Source organism: Amphibalanus amphitrite, unplaced genomic scaffold, assembly GCF_019059575.1.
Source record: "Amphibalanus amphitrite isolate SeventyFive unplaced genomic scaffold, NRLGWU_Aamphi_draft 000375F_arrow, whole genome shotgun sequence".
Lineage (NCBI taxonomy): Eukaryota > Metazoa > Arthropoda > Thecostraca > Balanomorpha > Balanidae > Amphibalanus > Amphibalanus amphitrite.
This window is the reverse complement of record NW_024881869.1, coordinates 52,122-73,751: the sequence shown is the minus strand read 5'-3', so window position 1 is coordinate 73,751 and position 21,630 is coordinate 52,122. Positions and strand designations below refer to the sequence as shown.

The 21,630-nt window shown below is 47.6% G+C and overlaps 1 protein-coding gene across 8 annotated transcripts in view; it reads right to left on the bottom strand.

Annotated features, from left to right (window-relative positions):
- Positions 1-21,630, bottom strand: part of LOC122389875 (obscurin-like) — a 95,306-nt gene that overhangs the window by 23,553 nt on the left and 50,123 nt on the right. For 6 of the 8 annotated variants that reach the window (XM_043382336.1, XM_043382337.1, XM_043382335.1 and 3 more), the window contains 12 exons: positions 20,979-21,090; positions 20,507-20,631; positions 20,182-20,302; positions 19,779-19,913; positions 17,123-17,308; positions 16,486-16,837; positions 16,000-16,168; positions 15,440-15,735; positions 15,109-15,214; positions 14,778-14,895; positions 14,371-14,619; positions 12,892-13,122 (listed from right to left, as the gene is read on the bottom strand). In XM_043382336.1, the coding sequence (XP_043238271.1) occupies positions 12,892-13,122; positions 14,371-14,619; positions 14,778-14,895; positions 15,109-15,214; positions 15,440-15,735; positions 16,000-16,168; positions 16,486-16,837; positions 17,123-17,308; positions 19,779-19,913; positions 20,182-20,302; positions 20,507-20,631; positions 20,979-21,090 (2,200 nt within the window). Of the gene's footprint in view, positions 1-12,891; positions 13,123-14,370; positions 14,620-14,777; positions 14,896-15,108; positions 15,215-15,439; positions 15,736-15,999; positions 16,169-16,485; positions 16,838-17,122; positions 17,309-18,057; positions 19,272-19,778; positions 19,914-20,181; positions 20,303-20,506; positions 20,632-20,978; positions 21,091-21,630 lie in introns of those variants that run through there. The other 2 variants (XM_043382339.1, XM_043382340.1) reach the window with 1 other exon arrangement.

Below are 21,630 nucleotides of genomic sequence, written 5' to 3'. Positions count from 1 at the left end.
ACAGAACCAAAGAGGAGCAACCCAGAGACACCGGAGAAGAACCCCGAATGAGCTGCACGGGTACCCCCGAGATTGATGGAATCCGGAGAGCAATGGATCCTCCTCTGTCACCGGCCGAAATGGCCTCAGCTGCAGGACGAGTCCTACGATGGAGGGAACAACTCCTCTCCAAGTCACGCAGCAGACATCGGGCGCATGATTACAAGCAACGATTTGAAGACGCCTTACGTGACTTTGAATTCAACCTACAGTGTGAAGAAGAACTTGCTGGAAACGAAAAAGAGCACCTGTCAAACTGCGGGAAGGAGAACGGAGAAGCCAATGGAAGCAAACTCGTGATCCAGGATATGTTTGTTTCGGGAAGCGTGAGTGAGGCAACGGAGGTGCATATCGCCAAGTATGATCAATATGAATATGAAACAGTTCAAGCGTTTGAGTGGGTGAGTGGCGACGGATTTGCTATGCCGCACTGGATTCATAAGAAAAATGAACTAATAGCGACAAAGAAACGAAAACCAAGGGATGACGCATCAGCTGCTGACACATTCAAACAAGCATCTGACATTGACTTCATGCTTCTAACTGGTCCCGTGCAATGGCTTAAAGGACCGCTGAGGGACTCAGGCAGCTCTGACGCTTCAGAGAGTACGTCACGTTTCAGTGAGTCCTCTGATCAAGAGCAGATGGGCTCCGAATCAAAGCGGTATGGTTCAGACACTGTGCACCATAATTCAAATAGGACAGGCAGCACAGGATTAGGCAGCTCCGACAACATTTTGAACCTTCACTTCACAGATAAGCCGGGCTTCATGAACATCACTCGGGCTGTCCGGCGGAAGGGCGGTTCCTCTGTCGGACGTACATTAACATTCGATTATCTCAAATCACATACAGCCGCAGCTTTGCGAGGACATGTGGAGGGCATCGAAGACAATGACGGACCGAACATTGAAGTAACCCTCAATGATGACAGCATTGATCTCGTCCCCTGTTTTGAGTACCCCGAGATGGTCAGTGACGAGTTCGTAAACCGAGAACGACCATCGGGACAGCCGAGCGAGGCCTTGGTGAGGAAGCTGAGTACAATGGCAATCAACGTGGTTGGAAAAGATGGCATATTTCGCATATCATTTTCGGGTCTCGAGTCGGAGGTGATCCGTTCTATGACCAAGCCCCAGCGAATCTGTCTGGTCCTGCTCAAACACTGCGCTAAAGTGACGGGAAGTGACCTGAACAGCTACGAGCTGAAGACGGCGATGATGTGGGTCTGCGAGCGACGTGCGCCAGAGCTCTGGACATGGGACGGCATGCTGGAGTCGATGATGGCCGTCATTGATTTTCTTCTGGAATGCGTTGGAAAATACAGCGCTACAGTGCCTGGGAAGTACAATGCTGGACTACAGTGCTACTTTTCTCGGAATATTGACCTGTGGAACTTACGTGACGAGGAAGACATAACTTACCAACAAGCTAAAGTGTTCAGATTCCGCCTGCTGCTGCCGCGCGCCATCCAGCTGCTGCTGGCTGGCCTGCTGAGCTCGAGCCAGGCGCCGCTGATGCGCCACCTGCTGAACCTGTCTCTGGACGCGCAGCAGATGCTCTGGTGCTGCTGGAAGCGCAGAGTCGACGACCCCTACCCGATGGGAACAGGATGGGATAATGAAGAGGAGATTGACCCGGAGGACTTGTGCTGCCTGATGTACCCGGCGGCGGTGGAGGGCCGCCTCTGGTCGGAGCGGTTCCTCGACACCTTTCGGTGGGAGTCGCTGCCGGCGCGCTGCAGGGAGCCCGACTGGTTCGCCGAGCATGGCTGGGACACGGACAGCGAGGGCGAGGAGGAAGACAGAAAGGACACTGACGGAGAGGGAGAGGGACAGGGAGGCGTGGCCGGCGCGATGAAAACTGGGAACGGCGACAGGGACGCCACCGAAACAGCTGAAGATGGGGGAAAGGAAGTGAGGAAGAGGAACCCTAACATAGATGAGGAGAGTGCTACGACTTCCAAAAAAGTGAGGCTTAGCAGACCAAGATCTTTGGGAGGCGTCAGCAAGCAGACTCCATCAGTTCAGACGGTCAGACTGCCTCGGACTCCATCAGTCATGCTGAACCAGGCTCCCAGTCTGGACGGCCAGACTGTCCCGCTCTCCATCAGTGTCAATGGTCAGACTATCTCAGGCATCATCAGTTTGGATGGTCTGACTGTCCCAGTTTCCATCAGTCTGAACGGGCAGACTATCCCGGCCTCCATCAGTCTGGACGGCTTGACTGTCCCAGTTTCCAATATTGACGGACTGGCTGCTCCGGTCTCTAATCCGGAAGGCCAGACTGCTCCGGTCTCTAATCTGGACGGGCAGACAGCCTCAGAGTCTGACCAACAACGAACACCCGCGAGACCGGGCCAGGTATAGGTACAGGTATAGGTATATGTATAGGCACTTGACTCTGCCCGGAGACAGAGTGTGCACTGTGTGGAGAGGTGGGAGACTGGGAGTAGACTTCTCACATTCACTGTGATGGCAGGGAAAGCTTCTCTGGTGGCCCGACCTGTGCTTGTGTATCTATAACAATGTGTAGAGTAGGTTTTGTTGGCTGCATTCGTGCTTGGCTGCTTTGCCCATCAGATAGTTGCTACTGTGATCTGTAAATTTGCACTGTACATGCGACAATGTTAACCCTGCTCTCGCCCCGCTCGGCTGGCCGGACATTCGGGAGATGATCGCTCGTCGTGACGCGCTGAACGTAGGGTAGGGTGGGGTAATTTGAACATTTTTTTTACGTCTTCTCCGTCGTACGAAATCCCACCTCAACCCTGGATAAAGAAAAACTGTTTCAGGTCCATCCACCCGTGTCCCAGTAGGCATTTATCGAAGCGGGCTCGGATCCGATGAGGTTAGGCCCATCTAAGGTCTCAGACCAGAGCGGGCCCCTGGCAGAAATTTCGGGGGGGGGTCAGCTGACCCTCTGACCCCACCCTGGCTGCGCCACTGGCGCTCGTTTCCGCTGAATTATGTGCGATTGGCGTCAAATTTTGTGAGAAGACTAAGAAATGTACAGGCAATCTTATGGTGAAAGAATTTTGAAAATCGGCCGGTAAAAATTTGAATTATGAATGTAAACACAATATTGTGATTGCCGCGTTTCCCGCGTCGGTCAATCCCGCCTCAGCCGGCGACATCTTACTCTTAGGAGGCTTCTATCTGCAATATTTATTGTTGGATTGACTTGAAATTCATCATACGCACTCAGAAATGTACGTTCTTTCGTATAGTGAAAGAAAAAGGAAAATTGGCCGGTAACTTTTTGAGGTATCGGCGTGTAAACGCAAAAAAGTCGCTCATATGGCAGCTTTGACCACATTTAACTTCATTTGACCTTGAAGATATTGACCTAGGGTCATGAAATTCACACAACAGAGTTCCCCAGTGCCTCAACCTACCCTCCAAATTTCGGCTTTCTAGCTTCAGTGGGAGCTGAGATCTTGGGGGGGCGACATTCGCCCCCCCCCCCCTCCACTGGGCGTAGTACTCGCAACCCTTCCACTGCGCGTGTTAATGCCTGATTTGACATTTATGACAGATGTATGTCTCTAGTTTTTATCCTTTTTAATGTCTTTTGCTTCATTGAATTTGTATTGACTGGGCCCTAAGAGCCACTTAGAGGAACAACCTTTGAATATACCATACCATACCATATAGTTCATATATGTTTTTTTATAATTAGCGGAGTAAAAATGCGCTTTGTACCACTACATATACAGACTACACTGCACATAGCTATTGAATCGTAAAATCAATTGCCAAACTAACAGTGAAGATGTGCTTTACCTGTCATGTGGTTATTGATGTACCTATGTAACTGCGTGATTTTGCCTGTATTGCCAATAGAATTGTGTGCCGGCGGCACCGATGTATATAATTATTGGACATGGAAATGTCGACAGTGCAAAAGTCAAAGGCGGGGGCTGCACATACATAGCGTGTCTGTATAGGAGTTAACAGCTCAGGGATTTGGACTTATGTTATCGAAGGTCGTAACTTGCTGCTTCATCAATAGTAAAGTGTATGTATACTGTATATTGTATAAGTCCGTTTTCTTATGTGTTGCTTCTGAAGGGCGTTGGCATCTATAACAAATTTGACTTTGAGCCAAATGAAATGCGTGCCAACTGGCCATTGTGGGGTTCAGTGTATTACGTATATTGTTATCGGATAATGTTTCGACTTTCTCATTCAATGGTGAGTGTATAATAAAATACGGGAGTAGGAATTGTAAATGTGGCTGATTGGTATGGAAAAGCAAAGAGAAAGTAGATAGAAAGACGGCAATGAAAACGATTCGGTGAACGTTATTGGAGCACAGTCACGAATATGAACGTTAAACGACGGAGCTTTGAGGCATTTTAACGAGGAAATTAAAACATCATAGATTCATAGCTTCAAAAATTCAAAGTGAAAGAACCTTCGGCTACATCAACTTGAAACATTGTGTCTAACCGGAATATACATTCTTGGACGATACCGCGAAAACGAAATATTTCTATCGAGAGTTTTCAAAGGATTTCATGCACGAGGCCTTGGCCGAGTGCATGAAATTCTTTGAAAACTCGAGATAGAAATATTTCGTCGCGGTAGAGTCCTAGATATTATTTCCTGTATGTTTCTTAATATCGCTCGTTATCTGCTTAAAAAAGGCCGAAATATGCATAAATAAAATACAGTAACATTAACTACACGTTAGGTACTGAAATACTGGCAGTTCTAATTACTGAACAGTGCAGCAAAGCTTACAAATTTTCTTTAAAACAGAAGCCCTCGATGAAATCAAGCTATCCAAGAAAACCATCCAAGAAAACGTCTCGCGCAAAGTTTCTTGGATGGCTGGATTGCATTGCAAGACTGCATCAAACATACAGGAATATATGTATTATGTACATATGTCAGAGAACCCCTTACAAATACACATGCCAAAAATTAACAGAGACGGTTTTGGTTGGTATTTGGTTTGTTATCGGTATTTCGATTTTCTGTGATTGACATCACTATTTGATTCATAACTAATTAATTATTCAGGCATTAGACAGGCACAATGCCCGGGTAAAATGTTTGAGGTTATGCTGCCAACTCTGGTCAAGATCACTCCGATCATCTTCTGCGCTCGAGACCACACATCATATTTTGTAACCCGTATGTATGGCAGGGTGTTCGCGAAAATATGTCATGATTCTAATCGCTTTGTAGGAAAAATTGCTTGAACGCACGTGCACGTATTTATGCCCATTTGACAGAGGACATTTTCAAGTTTTCTTTCATATGCATTTTAATTTATAATATTAAAAATCTTGCCTTGCACAGAGCGAAAAACAAATATCGCCAAAAAGCACTTGGATTCCAGGGTATATTGAATTAGGGGGTAGGACCAAGTTTAGTAGGCATGATCTCAGCAATTATCTTGTTTTATATGGCAGTTTTCATTATCACAATATTATTTTTGATATCATGAAGTTTGTATATCTCGGTTTTACGAAAAATAGTAGGGCAACAAAGATAAATTTCGCGAAAAAATAATTTTAGTTGGAAACAACCATTCTGGTATGCAAAATTCAGTATGAAGCCCAGTATGGTGACCGTCTAGTGTGCTTCCAAGGCTGAGTACCTGATATCAACAGGAGTTGTTTACTATTTTGCCTTACGTTGCTAGGTGGTTGCTAGGGAGCTAAGGATACTCTCTTGCGCGATCATTTGCGCTTAATTTTCCTCATTATATCGATATGTTGCTGTTTCTGAGACCTAACTCATGCTAAGAAAAAAAAACAGTTTTCTTAAAATGTGTATTTAAGTGCCGTAGTATTAACACAACTCTGCAATTCTGCTTAGATATATGAAAAATCCTGACATCCCGGAAAATTGTTGGTGGTGAAGGGGATCGAGCCCGTCGATGAAAAGTAAGTCAATATTCAAAGGCTTCAAAACGTTATTTCTTGTTGTTCTGTGAAATAGCAATGCGTAGACCGATGATAGTGCCAGTGTTGAGCTTTCCAATGAAGCATTGCAATTAGTAGTAAGGTTATTATCACCTAAGATATCTTCCATCAAATATTAGAATTCTGCCATTGTCTTGCTGTAGAACAGGATTACTTTCAGTCTCTTGGGAACACGATTTGCCGGTCTCAGATCGAAAAACACTTCAAAAAGGGGTAATAGACAATGAAATTTCCCACCGGATAGCATCTCGGGTTTTTATATATCCTGTCTAGAATTTTCATAAATCAGACGTAAAAATGGCTAATTTCGTCAGATTCCGAATTTTTGTCATTGGGTCTAATGTAAAGCATGGCTACTTTCAGTCTCTTGGGAACACGATTTCCGTACCTCAGATTGAAAAACACTTCAAAAGTCGCAGATAGTAGACGATTTAATCTACCAGATAGGATCTCGCTTTTTTCTGTATCTGGTCATGTATCTTCATAAAACCCTCTCAAATATAGTCAATTTAGCATTAAAGTCTATGGATTTAGAAGAATTTTCATATCCGACTAGATTTGGGCTACCATGTCTGTTGACCGGGGGCCGCTTGGATTCGATGCCCGTAGTTTCCGTGCTACAACAGTTCGGTGCGTGCTTTGATGCCTCCGCTCCACCCCTTGCAAGGCGATTTTTTTTTTTTTACTGCACATGCAACTTACTACCAAAGTGATCGTTAAAAATCGAGTGAATCCTTGAAAGTCCGAGAAAAAGAATTATTTATAGTCATTTAAACTACAAAGAGATCACCCATTTGGTCAACGAGATGCCTTCCCTGACCATCTGCGAGCTCGCGCAAGATGCGGGGTGCGGTCCAACATGTCTCATTATATTATTGATAATGACATGGGGATTATACCCTACAAGGTCAGGAATCAATAGGTGCTATTTAGGGTAGAAAAGGGCTAAGAATTTACTTTGCTTCGAGGATAAAAACCCAAATCAATTCTGAGCACCGCTCACCGGCCACGCCCGGTCAGCCAGTGAAGCACACATCCACCTTCATGGAGGCGCCGACGGCCAGAACAAACGGTTTGGGTAGATGTGCCACCCTCAAAGGCTAGGTAAGAACACCAGCACCACAGTCCGAAGGTCATTGCTTGATTTGCGATAGACGCTCATGGTGCCGCGAGGCCTTCTTCTTAAGACTTCAAATTGAAACACCAACATTGCCGCTGAAAACTGCTGCGTGGGAGTGCTCTAGAAGTTTAAGCGAGAAATGTGGGGCAACTCGGGGCAAGACAAAGGTCAAAACGCTGCAGACATGCGCACAGGTAGGATGGGCTCAAGTCCACACTTCGAAAATTGCACTCCGGTGCCTAAACGAAATGCTAGGGCCCGTTTCTTGAGCAGGAGGACCCTTACCCCCTGGTCGACCCGCTCACTTGGTGTCAACCCCGTCCCCATCGGCCGTTACCTGTGGGATATCTGAAGTCCAAGGACTACAGGAAGACAGCCAAGAATCTGTCTCGGCTGATGATAGTGATTGCAAAGGCCGTCCGTGTTATCACTTCTAACACGTGCGTGCGAATGAACCCTTATACTCGTATGTAATCTCTAGGTGACACGTGCATCCGCCGAAAAGGGGTTCATATTGAAAACAGCGTGTGGGGTGCGCCTGGTTTGACATGAGGCACTGATACATGTGTATAACAAAACTTGAAGATCCGGGCAACACATTTCAGCAAGACATTTGATCCTTGCTTATTTGAGCTGGCGATAATGGCGTAACGAAATCATGACATATTTTTGCGAACACCCTACTGCGTGGGTTGCCATGCACCAATAATAAATATTAGGCAAGATGAGATCTGTGACTCTCCTGAGATCTAGACAAGTCTATCAGTAGGACTCTGGAACTAGACCGGGGGCATTCGGAAGCGAAAGTCCCCCAACAAAACTCCCAAGAACAGCTGTGTGAACATCAGCTCTGTCGCTGTCACGTTTCAACACTATAACAATTCCAACATCTTAGCTACCAACAAATGAATTATAACCATAATGTACCTATGTATCGTATCAATCCTGTCCAACCGCACCGAAGAAAATTATGAAATAAAACCACCAGGCACACCGTAAGAGGACAGTTCTGGTAGGGGGCAAAGTGTGCCAACAGCCACACCCTGCTCAAAGTGTCAGACCGAGTAACCCGTTCAGGTGCAGTAGTTTCTGTCAATATTCGTTCACTGATAGCACTACAATGAAGGACAGTTGGGCAACGGTTGATATTTCCTTATTTGTTGAACGCCGCGTTATCGAGCACAGCTTGGCTGGGCTCGATAGGATTAGTGTGCTCTGCATAGTTGGGGGCCACGAAAAGGTGCACTTTGTGACACAATGGTAATATGATGATTTTTGTAGTTTTCGGGCGACCAGACTGCAGAGGTCAACGGCGTCCATTCAGCAACGCCAAAGACGGACGGACACGGCGTAGTTATAACTAATGGCGAAGGCCGACGTGGTGTATTATTACATGACTTCTATGTTAACCGGGTGTGTAATAATTTTGACTGTTGCCCCAGATCTCCACATTTAATTTCCTTTTGAATGATGATATATTTTTGTTAGTGGCACCATGACAACGGGCAACAGTAATCCGCGCGTGTAATTGAATCCCTCTTCAATTTTCTTCTGAACAGTGACATATTTAACCCGGCAAGCGGTGGGCCTCCCGGCCACCTTCCGCGCGGTGGGGGGGAACATTTTTTTTTGCCCCCCCCCCCCGTATCTCCGAAACTACTTGACGGATCCGGAAAATTCAAACGGCGGTCGATAGCCCCGACAAATTTGTCGAAGGAAACTAAATTTCATTGACCTCGGGGTCACAGATGACGTCACAGGTCAGCTCAAAGATAAAATGTTTCACCGTTCACGGGTCTTCTAGGGAAAGCGCTATAACACCGAGTAAAACGCATTTTGTCGAAAATCAGCGATAGGGCGTCAGTTGTCTAGTTCATATGTTGCTATTAGAGGCCACTGGTCATACCAGGTCAGGTCACAGGTCAGGTCACCAAGGGTCACCACATTGAACGCAACTTTACATACTAAGGTTGTGCGATGCATGTTTTATGGCCAATTTTTCATTTCCAACTCAATGGTGCTGGTTATAAGATCATCAGGTACGGTTTAGGTCACTTTCTGCTGGAGGTCAAGTCAAGGTCAGGTCAAAAAGTCAAATTTCAAAGTTGTTCGTTTTGCATAAAATGGGTATGTATGCAATGCAGCTCGTCACGGGGAGTCTAATGGTGGTCTTTGTTTTGCGCTACGAGGTCTAGAATTTCTAAAAATTGATTTTGAAAATTTGACGTCATTAATTTTGAACATTTTTTCGCTATATCTTGGCCAAAAAAGAGGTGTCGATCTCAAATTTGGTATGTATATAGAAGGTGGTAGGGACTATCACACATATTCCGCTTTTTTTATGCAAAAAACTTTCTGGATTTTTTGGTTATTATATTCAAAAAATCTATTTTTTATTTTTGGGGGTCAAGATCCAACAATTTCAAAAATCCGAGATGGCAGTTTTGTAGCCCTCCTAATTCTACACCTTTTATGACTGAAACTTGTTTTCTTTATCCCTAAAGCTGTAGGCTTGACAGCTCTTCCCGCAAAACCTTTTTTGGGGTCGAAAATGGCAGAAATGACGTCACTCTGACGTCTTTAGCAGCCAACCTATCATAGCCTTTGGAAAAATGGTCACAATGTGCAATAGCTATTCACAGAAGGGTACTGAAAGTTTTGATGACGATCGGCGCAGCGGTTCTGGAGATATATCGAAAAAACTAAAGGGGCGGCAAAAAATGCCCCCCCCCCCCACCGCCTGGAAGGTTAGCGATACTTGTTGGCGAGTTGGGACGGGCCATGCAATAAAATTAATACTGTATGGGATAGGGGCAATAATAAAAAATATTGCCCCCTGTGGCGCCATTGTAGCCCTCGGGCGAAGACCTGAACAAACATTATTGGCGTTTGGATCTTCACCCTCGGGCTACATTGACGTCACATCGGGCAATAATTTTTACGATTGCCCGCTACCCCATAAGTATTCATATATTGCTAACTGATTTGAAACTGACATTTCCGCAATGCTTTTGGTGAACTGCATATGTTACGGCCCGTTTGGAAACCCGGGTAGTATTAATACTACCCGGCCCGTATAAATACGTCCCTCAGTCAGCCCTCGGGCCGCTTCGCCGGTCGGCATTAGTACCTACGGGCCGGGCAGTTTTAATGCTGATCGGACAGTATTAATACAACCAATTTTTTCCCTTACGGCCATATCAAAATCAGGCCATATCCACACTAGCCAACTATATACCTAGTATCTACTCCATGTCCTAGAAAATACCCCGTGGTCTTGCAGCGGACTTAATTTCATTTTTGAAGTTGTATTCACAATCCGTATGCAGTCAAAGTCACCAGCCGTAATAATTATGAGAATCGCAAATGAGCTGCATGGTGTTAGCTGACGAAAACACTATAAACACTAATTTTTGTGGTAAATAATTACCTATGAACAAGTTGAATAATGCATGTGACATAAAAGTTCACAGCGTTTAAATCGTAAACCATACCATCATGAAGATAATGATAAGATGATAAGAACATGATAAGTATCTGTTACGGAGGCAAGCAGCAAATGCACAAAATTAACATTACGCCGCGCCCCGTGTTAAAGGGGGGGGGGACAAGCGGCCTCCCTTTCTGTTTCCGTATATATCTTCTAATATATTGCAGAATGACGTCAGAATACGAGCTGCATCGAATAGGTATCCTTTTTATGCAAAAATATTTATTTTGAAATGTAGCCATTTTTACCTGACTTTCACCAGTGCCCATAAAACATGTGCCAAATGCTGGGAATGCCAATTTTGATTTTCGGGGATATGTTCTTACCAGATTGACCTGACCTTGACCCCGACATATGCTTGACTGACCCATACATGGATCTGACACTCGTGTAGCACTTATATGAAGGATTGTGCACAGTCTTGTCAGAGTTAATGACGAGAGACGCCCAGTACGAGGTTCTTAACCCGCGCGGGGCTGGGGTCTCCAGCCGAACGCGCGGGGCTGGGGGGGGGGTAAATTTACCCCCCCCCCCTGTTATCTCCCGAACTAATGGTCCGATTTGGAAAATTCAAACGCCAATCGAAAGATCTCATCACGAACAACTAAAAACATGTACTTAATTTTAAGTTTGAGGTCAAGGTCAAGGTCAGGTCAAGGGTACAAATTGCAAGTTCCTACAGTATCGGCCTTGCACCGTAGTTGCCGAAGAATGGAGTCATGGACTGAGACTGATCGCCCAAAACGTGTTCTTAGGCTACCAAGACAATATTCGTTGCATACAATATCATTCAGAGGTCAAGGTCAAGGTCAGGTCAGGTCAGGTCACCAAAAACAAAATATAGAAAAGGGCATGTGCGACACATGTTTTATGGGTCATTTTACTCATAGAATTCAATAGGCACACTCAATAAGTGATATGGACCACCTCTGGATGAATTTCAGGTCGAGGTCAGGTCAAGGTCAGGTCAAGTGAGGTCAAATTTTGAAGTTGGTTGTTAAGGCCTAAAAAGGTGTCTATCTGATGCAGTTTTTCACGGCGAATCGAATGGTGCTATTTTTGTTTCCGTACGAGGTCTAGAACTTCCAAAAAAGTCATTTTTCAAATTTTTTGTGTGTCTTGACGTCACAAAATTTTGAATAACTCCCACATTTTTGAACCGATTCTTCTAAAACTTGGTATGTAGGTACACATAGACCACTTCTCTGACATATATTCCGGTTTTTTCGATACACTCAAAATTTTGGATTTTATAGCTATTTTCCCAAAAAAGTCAGTTTTTTGAAAAAAAATTTGGGTCAAAATCCAAAATTTTCAAAAAACCGAGATAGCCATTTGATAGACAAAGTAGAATTACGTATATCCTTTTTTGTTACGTCTTGATTCCTTTAAAAATGAAGATGTTAGCGGCGTTTGAACTTTTGCCGTTTTTGAGGCGAAAATGGCGAACATGACGTCACTAAAACGTCAATTTCTCAAAAATTTTCCGACGGATTTCGCTCAAATTTTCAGGGAACGTGTCAAATTGATGTTAAAAAAGGAACTGAAAGTTTGGCGGCGCTGCGCGCCGCCGTTTTTGAGATATTGCAAAAATTCGCGAGGGGGGGTAAAATTTACCCCCCCAGCCCCGCGCGGGTTAAGTCAATGTTGCTGAAAGACCAATTTTGACCTGACCTTGATCCGATCTGTGACCTGGAAATTGAACTTTCAACTACTCATTCGAAACGTCTCAGCGTTCGTTTGCCGCCTCGTCCGTTTCGCTGCGCCGATTGGTTCTCGAGTTATCGGCTGGGGACGTTCACGCCCTCCCCCCTCCCCCCCACACACACATACAGACACACCCCTCCCTGCAACTGGCCGGTGGCGAAATACCCCAGCAATCAGCATTACTGTCGGGTTAACTATATCTCAAAGTTCAAACAAACGAGTATAAGCCGGTGTATGGTCAATGGTCATTGGGCAATGACGTGTTGTGCTCTTGTCTTTCCTAGTTTCTGCCTCCTCTATTCCCCCCCCTCTCTCTCTCTCTCTCTCTCTCTCTCTCTCTCTCTCTCTCTCTCTCTCTCTCTCTCTCTCTCTCTCTCTCCCCCACTCACTGGCTCTCGGTCTGCACCCAGCCGATCTCCGTCTCCCCCCTCCCTCCCTCCACCTCTCTCTCTCTCTCTCTCTCTCTCTCTCTCTCTCTCTCTCTCTCTCTCTCTCTCTCTCTCTCTCTCTCTCTCTCTCTCTCTCTCTCTCTCTCTCTCTCTCTCTCTCTCTCTCTCTCTCTCTCTCTCTCTCTCTCTCTCTCCCCCCACTCACTGGCTCTCGGTCTGCACCCAGCCGATCTCCGTTTCCGGATACTCTCTCTGAGGGATGCCGTCCAGCTCCAGCTGCGGCGGCTGCCATTTGACGCGCCGGGACGGCTCCGGGGACGGCGGGGGCGTGTACTCGATGTCCGGTGGGTACACCATGCAGCTCGGGTGAGTGAACGCAGAGCTGAGCGGCCGACGACGGAACCAGGTGCGGCACGAGGCGTTACGGTACCAGTCCCTGTCGGAGGGGAGGGGGGGGGGGGTCATTGTCAGGGCGAGGTGTGGTTCGGAATTATATGAGGAATGGCGTGGTGTGAAATTTCATGGCGCCTCGCAACGTCCCCAATTTGGTGCTTTGATTCCTTCCGTGCCGAAAATCGGAGCTGTATTCTTACGCTGCTCAGAGATGGCGCCAGTAGTGAGCGCCTGAATGTAGACTGTTGCACCTAACGCGTACGCTGCTCATAGATGGCAGTAGTAATCGGCGCCTGAATGTAGACTGTGCCGCCTAACGCGTACGCTGCTCATAGATGGCGGTAGTAATCGGCGCCTGAATGTAGACTGTGCCGCCTAACGCGTACGCTGCTCATAGATGGCAGTAGTAATCGGCGCCTGAATGTAGACTGTGCCGCCTAACGCGTACGCTGCTCATAGATGGCGGTAGTAATCGGCGCCTGAATGTAGACTGTGCCGCCTAACGCGTACGCTGCTCATAGATGGCGGTAGTAATCGGCGCCTGAATGTAGACTGTGCCGCCTAAGGTGTACGCTGCTCATAGATGGCGGTAGTAATCGGCGCCTGAATGTAGACTGTGCCGCCTAACGTGTAAGCTGCTCATAGATGGCGTTGGTAGTGAGCGCCTGAAGGTAGGCTGTCCCGCAAGGCTTGAGCTGCGAATTTACAGGCGGAACTGAGGCGCTCATGACGGAGCACTGGGACTTACTATGAAGAAATCGTAACTCCATGCTTCTGTCCTCAAGATACTGAAATCCTTCTCCTCCACGCCGCAACCCCCCTCCGGGCTGGACAGGCAACTTTATCTCATGCGGGCTGCTCCCTTGGAGCGGCACCGCTGCTCCCGAGGGAGCGCACCCCGTAGCCGGGTGCAGTGAGTGCCTTGGGGCTGGGTGGCCTGTCCTCTGGACGGGCTCAGCCCCGGCGACTCACTAGGGTGCCTGCCCAGACCAATGTCTCCCCCTAATTCCTATCATCCTTCCGGCTCTGCAATGGCCTTGTCAGACCGAAAGGGCCTAACCCAAAGAAAAACAAATCGTAACATCTCATTGCGGAAGGTGATATTTTTACGCCTTGCGAAGGTAAATGTGAGTTGATACGCAATAAATGATTTATTTTCAGTTCACACTTCCCGCTATGGAAAGACGCCACATACCCACCCAAAATTATCCATGACATGACGAAATTCGTCAGTAAAGCCTTTTCATCGATATACCTAATTCATTAATATAAGTCGCTTCAACCTCCTTACCTGAACTTCTCCAGATAGATTTTGAGCCGATCCGTGGACACATCTTTCACCGATGAGGGCATGTGATCGGCGAACTTGAGCCAGGGGTGTCGCAGCGCTGCCCGCACGTCCAGTCGCTCCTCGGGTGAAAACACGAGCAGCTTGGTGATGAAGTCCTTGGCCTCCTCAGAGACACCGGCGAACGCGTCCAGGTCGTAGTCCATCTCGCCAGTCTGGATCTTCTTGAGCGTCTCGCGGTCATTCTCTCCCCTGGAAAATAATGTCACATTTGTGTAGAAAAAAAAAACATATCGTACTCTACATTTTACTTCTTACACCGTGCTTTGCCATTCATTGAAAAAGCACGTAAGTCAAAGGACAGTCAGCAGCATCTTATGTGATCCTGCGTACAATTTAGTTTGACTTACCTGAAGGGCGACGTTCCGGACAAAAGAAGGTAGGTGATGACGCCCACCGACCAGATGTCCGCCGGCAGACCCACACACTCGTTATTGACTATCTCCGGCGCCACAAACTCGGGCATACCTGCGGGCGCGTGGATAGTTGAGCATTGATTCGTTCGCGATCCCGATGATGGTTATGTAATGTTCACTCATATACATACTACCTATCCACGGAAGTGCATGAGATCTCCGAGTATTCGATGGTTGATAAAGCAACTGACCGAAAACTTCGCAACAAGGGCTTCCATTGAATGCATCTAAAGTGAGAAAGAGCGACGAAGCTTGTCGGTCGTACCGTAGTCGAGCCGCTCCGGTCTCTGCGGGTTGATGTGGCGGGAGTAGCTGAAGTCAATCAGCTTGATGTCGTCTCCGCCGGGTCGGGTGTACAGAATGTCACCTGGCTGTGGGCAGAGAAGTGGCAGAATATGAAGCGACCAGGTTCAGAAGGAGGGACAGTCGGAAGACACTATTCAACAGGCGGCAGCGGATGCAACGTTCAAACAAAATGAACAACTGAATTCGTGATATTATAGATCATGCTTGCTTATGATTGCATTTCTCACACAATGCTACCTACATTTTCTTACAAAGTCCTGATTTCATCACCCTTCCCTTCTCAGACGTACCGTCAATCCGAGATGTGCGATGTGCTTGCCGTGCATATGCTGCAGGCCCCAGAGCACCTGGCGTATCACACAGGCGATGTCACCCTCGTTGTAGGTGGTCTTCTGGCAGAGGGCGGGGAGCACCTCTCCTCCTGCGCACAGCTCCTGAACCAAAATCAGCTGACGCGGCGACTCGTATGCGTCGTACAGTCGTGTCAGCTGACGGTCGCTGAGTTGGTTCATGATCCACATTTCGTTGTTCATCATCTGACGGTGGTCGCCCTTGCCGCTCATGCACTTGGCGGCGAAGTTGCGGCCTGTGGGTGGAAAAAGAGGCGTGAATGTTAGGGAGCGGTGAGACGGCATTAGTCTTATTTTAGGTCTATGATACCAGCTGAGGTGCGTAGCGCTGGCATAGCATGTTTGACAGTATGCGTCGAAAAACAACATTGTATTGCGTTGCCACTTGCTGTACATTTCTTTGACACGTCAGCAGATTACTAACCACACCTTTAATTGCCTAATCACTACATCGCTTGTTGTACCCAACACCCAAATCCATCATGACTGTATAATCTCACCGCTGTCGCGTTCCACGACGTGGTAGGTGATGCCCTGCGTTCCTCGGCCCAGTTCGTCTCCGACGTTGTAGAAGTCCTCGAAGGCCTTGGTGCGCGGCCGGACGGAGCGAGCAGGCGAGTAGCTGATGTAGTTGTACATGGCCTCGTCGTACTCCACGTGAAGCATTGCCTGCAGACACAGCGTCGGTCATTGGACACGAAATATCGTATTACCTGAACCATATAAGCTTCCATAGTTGCCTGTCTTGAGTGCGTAGGTATCCAACACATTCATGGGCCTAACACCAACAAGTGAAGCGGTATCCGTGTGGTCAATTTTGCGCACAAAACGGTTCCTATTATAGTTGAGTATCGACATACATTTTATTACAAAGTCTTGGCAAATCTGAGATAGACATCTGAGATTGATCACGCTTAAAGCAGGTAGGTGTCTCATTAGGATCCCCATTCCCCAGACGTTCGATGCTGGAGTTGATCGTCACCCACCGAGGCTGACGTCGTGCCGGCCACGTTGGTCGCGCTGATCGAGTAGAGACCGTTGTCGCGCGGCACACAGCCGTTCACCAGCAGGACACACGTATCCGGCTCCTTCCAGTGGATACGGATCCGGTCCGAGGGCGCCAGCGGCAGCCAGTCCTTGTACCAGCGGATCTCTGGGTACGGTACTCCGGTGACTCGCGCCTCGAAGCGCGCCTGGTCACGCTGCATGACGGTCGACTCCTCCGGGTGCAGGGAGAAGCGCGGGTGCTCGGCTATGTGCAGCGATACGCGCTGCCGAGCCTCGCCCGACGCGTTGGTGGCGATCGCCTCGTACACGCCGGTGTCACGGTCCAGCATCCTGCCAATGGGGAGGTTGAATTTATCACAGGTCATGCAGACAAAAAGAGAGGTCAGCGGTACTTTAAAGTCAGACAAAAATATTGAATTATGACAGTGATCTTTTCAATACTTTCGTCTTCTGTATCAAGTCCAGAGTGTTATCTTGTTTCCATTGCATTTTATTTATTCTTTTTTTTTTGTTGTAAATAAATGCAATGATCCTAAGCAAAACATTTAGACGTAAACTTTGGGCCTTTGCCATTCTTCCATTAGCCTAGTGCCTACGGGCTCTATTTTCGCTCACTTGTTGACGAAGAGTGAGAGCTCGCCGGAGCGCGTGTAGCTGTGACTGTAGCGTCCTCCCATCTCGATGTCCTTGCCGTTGAAGGTGAACCGCACATCGGGCATGGGGAAGCCGTAGATGTACCACTTGAGGTCGGCCGGGTGGTTCTTGACGCCGTACTGGTCACTCTTCTCCTGACGTAAGAACCTGGTACGGGCGAAGTGGAGGTGAGAACACGCTACAGCAGTTGGTTACTGGTTTCGTCATTATTGCTTGGGGCTGAGTTTTCTTTTCTTAACTTTTGCGTAGGGTGGCGCTTGAAGCATGGCCGAAGATGAAATGTTGGTTGTGGAAGCGTCATGATTGAGACTATGTTGCAAGCATTTCTAAACAAGAACAAATGAATTCATATCGGAGTGAGCAGACTACTGCTACAGCTAAATTTGTAATCGGCGAAAAAAAAACTAAGTGGCCATCGCCATGTAGTGAAGAAAGCGAGACTAGAAACCTGGCATCCGAATGAATAATTGTAAAGATAATTGCATTCCAGCTGTTAACAGTAAACCATCTAGCTACTAAGCGCTTAACAAAATGGGATGAGCCTTCTATCTAAACCTTCTACAGCAAGTAACCGTACAGCACGGGTCAAACGTACTTTTTGTACTGAACATGGCCTGTCATTTTTTCTCTTACCTATGTACTCGGGCTTCAAATATGTCTGTGATGCCATGCGGATAAAATCTAAGATTCTGAAGCCAGCAGGATTGATTTTTAGCTACGAAGGAGCAGCGTATTGAATTAGCGGCAAAACAATTCAACTCGTACCTTGTCTGCGATATCCATTTTAATCGGCATAATGTCGATGTGCACATTTTCTGATGATGGCGAGACTCGTAGAACCCATGTCATTTTCTTAGTCGGGTTTAGTCATTGACGTGCAACACAACACTGTTAGAAATGGGATTCAGCGTTTATTGTCGGGGTTAGTCAGACGAGTTAGTAGTTGTAAAACACAAAACAAATATCCTGTTGTTAGACGAGCGTTCGACTCGTTTGAAACGAGGTCCGAGTGAGGGTAAGGGACAAGCAACCACGTACATTCATTCATCCCACGAGTGGCAGTGACTAGATTTATGTGAATCCTATTTTGTCTGCGAAAAACAGCTAGAATTACACTCGAGAAAGACTGACATTTGCTAATATCCACCGGGAGCTGTCATACGCAAACCACAGTAAACTGCACACGAAAACAGCAAATTGCACTGAAAAGGCATTGCAATGGGAGTTTCACCCATTTTCTTTACCAACATAACAGTCAGACAGGTCCAGATCTGCATATCACACGCAAAAACACGCTACAATTCGATTCGTTCAACAATGTAGCTCACCGTTGATTTGTAGGCTAGTGAAAATTCAGTGCATCAGGACCAAGCTGCGCTCTGATATGGCCAAAATGAGCTGTCGCGTTTTTATCTTAACGCAGACCGAATATGTGCACCGAATCACGAGTGCCCCTTTCTCAAACGCCCAGTCCAAAAAAAGTGCAGCTACATGTTTAGAACACAACGCTTTTGCGACAAGTGTAGCTACCTATCGACTGCAGGTCTGGACTTCTTAAAAACGAGCTGGACTTCTTAAAACCGTCCTAGATCAGTAACGCTAGTCTCAGACCCTCTCCATAAACTTGCTCTCCCAGGCATCGATATCGCTACACCCTCTCAGCGCCGATCGGCCGCGGTAGTGCACCTGCTTCTCGAACTCTGCCTGCCAGTCGCGGCGTGGTGAGAGGCGCTCCCTCCTCTCCGACATCCTCTCCATTTTCTCCTCCTCCTCCTCTCCCTCCGAGGAATCCTCCAGAGCCGCCAGCGCGCGGCGGCGACGGCGTCCGGCCGCCAGCGCGTCCAGCCTTCTAGCTGCGCGCGTGGGACGCATCGAGCCATGCAGCCCGGCGCATCTCTCCGCCTGGCGACCTGCTTCCTCAATCTGTTTCCGCACCAGCATCCTCTCAACCACGTGTGAGCGCGGTCCGATCTCAGCACGGGGCGGTCGCTCGCGGTGGGCTCCGTCCGGCTGGTCTCCGCCGCGTGTGGAGCGGGGCACGCGCTCCTCCCCGGGCTCCACAGCCAGGTAATGGCGCCGGACGGCCGTCTGGTACTGGACGCTGACCGGGCTGTGACCGGTCGGAAGAGGTTAGTATAGGGGTTTAGGGTGGGTGGAGGACACCGGTAGGGTGGCAGACACGGGAAAAGGGTGAGTTTCAGGACAGCGTACAAAATGAGATGCAGTTAGGGAGTTTATGACAAAAGTAATAAAATGAAATAAAATGGCACGGTGAAAATATATTAGTCACGTTGTTATGCACATGGAAAGGGTAAAATATAACAGACATGTTGTAATCGACGTGTTACGACGGTTACATGTCACGACGTTGCATTACGACGGTTACGATGTAATAGCATGCATAATGCATTTGTAAGTTATGTATGTACATTGTACATCTCCTGTATTTTTTGTTAAAATCTATCCTGTATTTTAGTTGAAGCGAGCAATATTATTCACATTTGCTGCTTTAACAGCGTACTAACTTGACCTCTCTGATGTGAGTTATAGGTATATTACCATGTTACTTATTCTCCTCTCCACCATGCTTGAAAGGGCACAGCCCCACAGAACTCACGTGGGTGCGTGGGCCCGTCCGCCGGTCCATTTGTCCATGTCAAAGTCCCGCGGGAAGTACGATGACATGTCGGGCAGGAACGTCTCTCCGTCCCGCAGGTGCATGCTCTCCGGCGGGTCCGGAACTAGGCGCTCCCTGGAGGCGGAACATGGCGGTTTGTGATTCAGTAGGATGGATGGTCTCCTCGTGGTCTTGAATTTCGGTAACGTCGACAGCAACAATTAACGAAACTATTTACGTCGTAACAATCGCAATTACAATCTGATGACTGCAAATCATCAAGTCAGGCTTGATATCTTAGTAGATCGTAGGTGCACACTGCACTGTACGAGTACTTTCTCTCCCTTCCCTCCCTCAATCTCTCCCGTCCCGTCTCTCTTTCTCTCTCCCTCTCTCCTCTCACCTCTGTGTAGTAATGTGCGGCGACGGCTCGCTGACGCCCAGTTTATTCTCCACCTTGATACGGAATTTGTAGTCACGGTGTGGCTCCAGGTTTCGGATCTCCACAGAACAGCCGCGGATGCCTGTCGGAGATTATCAAGACAGTCAGAGAAGGGAACGGAACGGGATCATTGCCTGAACGGAGTTGAATTTCTCACATAGAAATCCAAAGTCGCTACGTAACTTATCATTTATGCTTGAATGCAAACTCGTTATGACACTCCCCGAAGACGAGTGAGTTCCTCAGCCGAGCTCTGTGGGTTATGCTGGGTATTGCTATGTCGTACCTGATCGCACGGTGAACCAGTCACCCCGGGGTGCCTCGGCCATCTCCACGTGGTAGGTGACGGGGATCCTCTGTCCGGCCGTGGGGGACGGACGCCACGACAGCGTCAGCTGGCGGTCCGTCATCCTGGAGGACAGAAATGACGGGGGTCAGCTGATGCGAGTGCAGTCAGTGTTTTTCGATCAAACCGGCTTTGATATCGCGTCAAGCTGTATATGTCGGAAAGAAATTACTCGGATATCATGTTTCACAATAAGCCGTGCTAAAATCAACAATGTTTACTAATTATAATAAACTGCAGCTCATAATATAAAGGGCTTTGATTCTCACTAATCATCACCATTAATTTGTGCTATTTTATACAGAACAGGTAGTTGACAAACATAAAACACGCTTATCTGTATTTTATTACCTGAAAAGCATAGCGTGTGCCTTGCACCTACACTGTTGGCATGTGACCATGCGTTGCTGACCTCGAAATGATGGGTCGCTCGGAGAGTGGCATCGGGATGCCGGACTTGAGCTGCTGCTCCAGCGTTCCATATTGGTCCTTCAGGTTGCGAGTCGACGACATGCCGTCGAACGCTGCCGGAATCGACGAAACGGCGGTGAAACAGGGCACAGGCACGAGTGAGACACGAGATAGAACTGATCTGGCTGGGATTCGGAATCGGCTGCACCGCTCAGCTCGAAAAAAAACGGGCATAGTGCTGGGAGCCAACACAAACCGAGAACCAGAGCAAACGGACGGGATGGAGCAAAATAAAACAAGAACGAGATCGAGCGACAGCGTACCGGGGTCACGCGCCAATGCATCAACTCATCGGGGGAGAGATCAACCGCTTTATCGTGGTGATGCATTGAGCCATAGACTTCAGTATACGGTATACAGAGGTCTATGATTGAGCTTATGCAAATGCCTTTTTTATTTAAGTGCAATTTTTGACGTCAATAGAGCGCACGAACTCCAGCAGCCTTCGTCTCGATGACAGCAGAAAGAAATAATAGTTCATAACAGCGACGATAATCATCAATCGGAACGTACAGGTCTCGCGGGCTTTAGCGGTAGGTTTTGCACCTAGAAAATTTAGTGTACTTCAGGCTATATCTTCGTTGTCTTAAGCT